Source organism: Rhinopithecus bieti, unplaced genomic scaffold (assembly GCF_001698545.2).
Source record: "Rhinopithecus bieti isolate Rb0 unplaced genomic scaffold, ASM169854v2 scaffold_23862, whole genome shotgun sequence".
NCBI classification, from domain to species: domain Eukaryota; kingdom Metazoa; phylum Chordata; class Mammalia; order Primates; family Cercopithecidae; genus Rhinopithecus; species Rhinopithecus bieti.
This window is the reverse complement of record NW_016811338.1, coordinates 692,378-699,491: the sequence shown is the minus strand read 5'-3', so window position 1 is coordinate 699,491 and position 7,114 is coordinate 692,378. Positions and strand designations below refer to the sequence as shown.

The window sequence follows — 7,114 nt, the reverse complement described above, 5'->3', positions numbered from 1 at the left end:
AATACATACTTCCTAGATTACGTGGTCTTTCTGAACCACAAAACCTAATTCTTTGAATTCTAAAAAGATCTCTAAGGAGAATAATAGATCCTTTAGATGTATGGTTTGTCTGGTTTCTGTTTGTTTTTTTTTTTTTTTTTTTTTTTTTTTTTTTTTTTTTTTTTTTTTTTTTTTGTGAGACATAGTCTCACTCTGTCGCCCAGGCTGGAGTGCAATGGCGCAATCTTGGCTCACCACAACCTCTGCCTCCTGGGTTCAAATGATTCTGCCTCAGCCTCCCCAGTGGCTGGGACTACAGGTGCGCACCACCACGTGGGCCCAGCTAATTTTTGTATTTTTAGTAGAGACGCGTTTCATCATGTTGGCCAGGATGATCTCGATCTCTTGACCTCATGATCCGCTTGCCTCAGTCCCCAAAGTGCTGAGATTACAGGCGTGAGCCACTGCACCCAGCCTGCCTGGTTTCTTTGATTTTTAACTTTTGATGTTCCTGAGTACATACTAGGTGGGTATATTTCTGGGGAACACACAGATATTTTAGTACAGGCACGCAACGTATAATAATCACATCATGGAAACTGGGTTATCCATCCCCCGAAGCATTTACCCTTTGTGTTACAAACAATCCAGTTATACTCTTAGTTACTGGTTTGGCTGTCTTAAAATATTTTAAGCTTAATGTGAAGCATGTTACCCTTAGTAAAAATTCCCATTCTTCTTACATTCTGATAAGGTCACAAATAGGAAACTCATTTCAGAACTTGGTTCTTCCCTGTAATTTACTTTTAGTGTTGTTATGGAACCCCATTTTGAAGTATACATTCCCACAGTATGGCAATTATCTATTTCTTCCTTAGGCTAATGAGTCTTTTCTTGCAATATCTTCACTTATTCATTCGTCAAACTCTTGAACATCTTGGATGTAAAGCACTTTGCAAAATCCCTGGTATAACCGTTGAACCAGAGAAACAACATTTGGCTTCATGACCTGATACCACTTATTTCTCTGGGAATTGAATAGGTTCTGTTGGTGCTTGGTTAACAGGTTATTATTCTAAACTCACGCCATCTTTATGGATCACACATTAAGCCTTTTTAATGTATTATTTTAAAACATAAACAACAATATTCTGTATTTTTACTTATTTTTTATATGTGACTATATGTGACTCCTGGTTTTACCTTCCTTGCTTAGGTTGATGTGATCGTGACACTGGGAGGCCTTGCTGGGCGTTTTGACCAGATTATGGCATCTGTGAATACCTTGTTCCGAGCGACTCACATCACTCCTTTTCCAATTATAATAATCCAAGAGGAATCGCTGATCTACCTGCTCCAACCAGTAAGTCAAAAGAGAATATAATGTGAGCCCTTTCCTTCACAAAGCTTCTACCACTTGAGTAGACTAGGAGAAAACATTGGCCCTGATTGGGTCTTTGAACTGTGAGTGCAACTGATCATGTGTGCTTTCTTGTGGCCACTTTAGTTTTGCCTTAGGTCACTGACCAGCAAAAATGTGGAGGAGAATCCTGAAAGTTTAAATTTTGTTATGTCTAGAAAACAAGATAAAATGTTGTAACTCTAAATCGACTAAGAATTAAATAGAGCACTTTTGCGTTTTGAACAGCTGAATGTGAATGACATTTGAGAAAAACCTCAATAGGGGAAACACAAGGCTTGGCAAATGTTGCTAATGTAATTCTTATGTATTTTGAGTGTTGTCATTATAATTGGATATAATTGGAAACTGGGTTTGATTTCATTAGGCACTTAGAAGACAATCTTGAGCTTTTACTATTCATAAGTTGCCTGGTGATTAGTTTCTCTGTCTCAGAATAATTTCTAATGATGTCTTTCATTTCCAATGATAAACATGAACGACATTTTCTCTCAGTGTAGTACATAGAACAGAATTCTTACTAAACAAACACATTTTATGAGGTTTATTGGTGGACTTCAGTTTAAAAATATCATTTGGTAACTTTTTTTTTTTTTAAAGATAGTGGACAGATCTTTCCATGTTTGCCTCTCATTGTAGTCTACTGCTTACAATTTTGCTTCTACCCTACCTACCACCTGTAGTGTGGCATTACTAGAAATTGTGGTTTGGTTAATAGGTTAATAGGGTGGGTTTCGTGCATGCTCACTATTCTTTAGCCAGTTTTGCATTTTTTCTTTTTCCTGGCTCTTTGTGTGTCTCAGCCATGTTGCTTTCTGGATAAAAGTAGAAGAGAAGAATTCAGATTTCAAACAATACTGTCCATTTATTTAGTCAACAGTTACAGACTGCCTTCTGCGTATTTGTTACACTGCATGGCAATGAAGGATAAAAATAAATAGTTGCATATGATCTTTGCTCTCCAGATTAAGTGTAATGAAAGATCCATTTATACAAATGTAATCATAATGCAGTGTTGAAAGATTAGTACCAAAAAGTGAAATAATAGAAAACTGGGGCATGTGTGTAGTGAGAAAAATCTTCACAGAAGCACTCATGTTGTCTTCACTCAATTACTTCAACAAACATTTACTGAGTACCTGCTATTTGCCAGGCTCCTTTCTAGGGATAGAGCAGTTAACAATATAAACAGAAATCCTTTCATGCAACATACCTTCTACTGAGCTTACAATTCAACAGAATATTCAAGGATGAGTAGATTCTTGCTGTGGAAGATGATGGGAAAGTTATTTAATTCAAGAGGAGCCAGAAAAGAAACACAGAGATACAGGACATGTTACGGGATTTGCAGGTAATTCTGTGCAGCTAAACTATGGGGTGTGGATGGAAAAATGCCAGAAGATAAGACGAGAAAACTAATTGGGATACTGATTGTGAAGGGCTTTAAATTCCACACAATGGAATGTGAACTTCCTTTTGCCATAGGTTTTGGAAAGTCATTAAAAGATTTTGGTTAGCAGTACAGATATGCTTTTTAGATTTCTTATCAAATGATATGTTGGTTAAATACGCATAGATTCCCAACAGTTTCTGAAGTGTGAAACTTACTACTATTGTGAAGCATTGAGCTTTGTTATACTGCACTGAATTGATGGTATGACTGCTAAAGTATGCAGTCATAACTTGTCTCTGTATAGATGCTCTGGTCAATATATTACTAGTTAAAGATGTAGTACAATACTTTTTAAAATTATAATTGGCAGATTCGCTGATAGAAAAAGCTACATCTAAAATATGACTTCTACGTTAAGGTATTTTTACTGTTTTGGGTTTCTGCATTTTCCCTATAATTGGTATAATTATGAACTTTCTGAAATAGATTTGGCTTGGGATTCATTGGATTTGCTTCCATCTACAGATTGTTGTCTGTCATCATTTCTGGAAAACCCTCAACCATTATGTTTTCAAATAGTGCCCTATTCTTTTTCTCTTTTCTTCTGCACCTCCTATTAAATGTATTTAAGATCCTCTACTTGTATCATATACATCTCAGCACTTTCGTATTTTCTATGTCTTAATCTCTCTGGGCTGCGTTCTGAAGTTCTTCACCACCTCTGTGTTCTGTTCACTGTCCCACTTCAGCTCTTCCTATCTGCCGCTAGACCCACCCTCTGCGTTTTTAATTCCTGCCATGAGTATTCTTTCTTATATGCTTGCCCTTTACTCACATTTTCAAAGGGCTCTTTCTGAAAACATAATTATCAAACCGGTTTTATAGTCTAGAATAATTCTAATGTAAGCCAGCTGCCTTTTATGTTCACTTTTGCTTTCATATTTCGTGACCTCAGTTCCTTCTCTGTTTTATGATTTTGGGCCGGGACCTCACATTTCTGAGAACTTTAAGTGTGCGAATTGTTTGAGGCGTGGGTTAAAAGGGAGAATCCAGGGAGAATTTACATTTGCTTTTGCCTGGCTGCTAAGTGGACTTGTAGCCCAGTTCTGTGGGAGCACTAACTACTTAGGACATTTTGTCTGAGACTTTTTTGGACCGCATTGTCCGTGTAGATTCTGAATGTAACACTGCTGAGAAATTGATGTCTGGTTACAAATGCTCAGGGGAGACTTTTTTCATCTTCTCAGCTGTGGAGTGCCAAGGTTTGGTTGTCCACTTTTCCTAGCAGTCCAGTGGGAGTGTTGCTTATATTCACCTTGATACTTCGGATCTCTGCTTTACGTGGTGCGGCATCCTTTCAGATGTCCACCTTGGCCAGGCCTTGAGCTTTGTCTTCTGACAACCTTCCATACTTGGGGGCTTTAGAAACTGGAGCTCGGGTTCATCTGATTTGCCAAACACTCTCCAGATAAAAGTTGGCCTTGGCCTTCTTTTTACATCAAAAGGTAGTATTTGGCTTCTGGGGAAAATTCTTTTTTCTTTTCTTTTTTCTTTTTTTTTTTTTAGAGACACAGTCTCTGTTGCCCAGGCTGGAGTGCAGTGGCGTGATCTTGGCTCACGGCAGCCTCTGCCTCCTAGAATTCTTTTTTTAAGAAAGATACATTTGATGCATTTTCGAATATTCTCTTATTTATTTATTTATTTATTTTTAGTATTTGTGCACTAATCTTTCATATTGCCTGTGTACCTCAGTTACCCCCCCCCACAAGGTCTATGTTGCAGTAATGATCAACTCCAGATCTGAGAGGCTTATCCAAAATTAGGTTTATTAAGTTTTTTTTTTCTTATTAATAGAATATCTGATGTGGCTTGAGAGGGATCCCACATTGTATATCTAAGCTAACTGGAACACGTTGTTGAAGCAGGGAAACTGATTGCTAGAATGTGGCACCATATTTTTTCAAGGCCAGGCCTGCCTATGACCTGTGTCACCTTCTGTGGGAATGAAGTTCTACTGCCCCAGCCCAACTGCAAAGGCCGTCCAGGAACTGAAGCTTGTGGGCCCAGGAAGAGGAAACACTGACATACAAAGCAAGTCTCTCTCAAACTGCCAGCCACGGATATCTTGAAAGAAATTCTGGAATCATGACCCTACATAACTTATAGGAATGTAACATCCAGTGAGTTAGACTTTAGTTCTTAAAGCAGAATCCCCAGTTCTCTGAAGTGGTAAACATGTTAAGAGTACCTGTGTAGCCAAATCCCCAAATATAATGCAATGTAGATTCTCTGTGTGATAATTTTGGTTTTGTGTCATGGGAATAACTATAAAATTACCTTATCCTAATGAAGTAATTATTACATAGTGCGGTGCAAAAAGCTCATGCAAGATTACACTCTCTGTTCTCTAAAGTAGTGACAATGGCAGGCACAGGCTTCCACCTGTGGGGTTAGCAGTTCAGCCTTTGCTCATCTTGGCCACTCTGTTCTAGGGAGTTCTTTCTCGAGACACAGCCTGTCTGCCTGCTCTTCTTTCACTCTTAGTAAGAAAATAGCAAGAAAATTAGTAACACAAAAGCATATGTTGAAGTGGATATGTTTGGGGATTTAAGGTATGGATGGATCTCATGTGATCCACCATAGTGGTAACAAGTTGTAATTGTATACCTGTGAATGGAATTAATACTAAAAATCAGTTAAAAACTCCTATAGACCAGGTGTGGTGGCTCATGCCTATAATCCCAGCACTTTGGGAGGCCGACGCGGGCTGATCACCTGAAGTCGGGAGTTTAAGACCAGCCTTACCAACGTAGTGAAACCCCATCTCTAAAAAATACAAAATTAGCCAGGCATGGTGGCGTGTGCCTGTAATCCCAGCTACTCAGAAGGCTGAGGCAGGAGAATCGCTTGAGCCCGGGAGGTGGAGGTTGCAGTGAGCTGAGATTGCACCACTGCATTCTAGCCTGGGCAATAAGAGCAAAACTTCGTCTCAAAAAAAAAAAAAAAAAAAAAAAAACTACTGTAAAATTACTGCACACAAGCATTCTACATCCTAGAAATGAGACTTGCACCATTGGGGCTGAACTGGCTCTGTCAGGTGTTACTTCATATAACGGTGTTATTAATATATGTGATACATGCATTGAATGTGCCTATATGTAACATGGCATGCATACTTTGGGGAACGTGTTCAGAATGGATCTACAGCAGACTGTGCAATGTTTCTAGAATATACAATCACAGTGAGGACAGGCAGGAGAAATGTTATAAATTTAAACTGAAATCATTTAAAAATATTGCGAAAGTAGGCTTAAGAAAATGTCTCATATGCTTTAGCGCCCAATAAAGAATGACTTTAAAACTTAAAATTTTTGGCCTGGCGCAGTGGCTCACACCTGTAATCCCAGCACTTCGGGAGGCTGAGGCGGGCAGATCACTAGGTCAGGAAATCGAGACCATCTGGGTAACACGTTGAAACCCCGTCTTTACTAAAAATACAAAAAATTAGCTAGGCGTGGTGGCAGGCGCCTGTAATCCCAGCTACTCAGGAGGCTGAGGCAGGAGAATGGCGTAAACCCGGGAGGCGGAGGTTGCAGTGAGCCGAGATTGTGCCACTGCACTCCAGCCTGGGTGACAGAGCAAGAATCCGTCTCAAAAAAAAAAAAAAAAAAAAACTTCTAATTTTTTAATGTATTTTTTTAAATTAACATACAATTGTTGAGGAGGAAGATAATACTGATACTTTTACAAGAAGCCTCTTATCTGAGCCTTATAACAATACTGGGAGAAAAGCAGGATAATATGGTCACACAGTGAAGTGTTTTGTCTCAGCACTTTTTCCACAACACTATATTTCCTCCTTCATGGGGTTAATGGACTAAGATGCAAATAATGAACTCTTGAAAAAAGTCACAGCCCATAGGCTGGTAATTATCCATAAACAGTGTATAACTGATGGCCGGTTGGTGTGTGCATGTGTATATATAAATATATATGTGTGTGTGTATATATGTGTACATATATGTACCTACACACACACACACACACATATATATATATATTTTTTTCCCCTATGATACTATTTTCAAGTGAGATAAATCTTGGATGCACTGTAAGGGTATATACCTCATCTTGTTGCTTTATCCTTAAAGAAAAATGACTTTCTGAAGTTTTATAATAAAATTTACATCTAACAATTAATCTTTCATCATTTAAGCAGACTAAATGATTTACCATTAAGCTTTGCTGAAGTATGTTAAAAGTGGTAAAAGTTCGGGGGCGGAGCAAGATGGCCGAATAGAAACAGCTCCAGTCTCCAACTC

General features: G+C 38.5%; 1 protein-coding gene across 6 annotated transcripts in view; it reads left to right on the top strand.

Annotated features, from left to right (window-relative positions):
• The window catches only part of TPK1 (thiamin pyrophosphokinase 1), a 404,677-nt gene that overhangs the window by 258,601 nt on the left and 138,962 nt on the right, over window positions 1-7,114 (top strand). For all 6 annotated transcript variants that reach the window (XM_017893766.1, XM_017893767.1, XM_017893762.1 and 3 more), the window contains one exon: window positions 1,196-1,342. In XM_017893766.1, coding sequence (XP_017749255.1) covers window positions 1,196-1,342 — 147 coding nt within the window. The remainder of the gene's footprint in view (window positions 1-1,195; window positions 1,343-7,114) is intronic.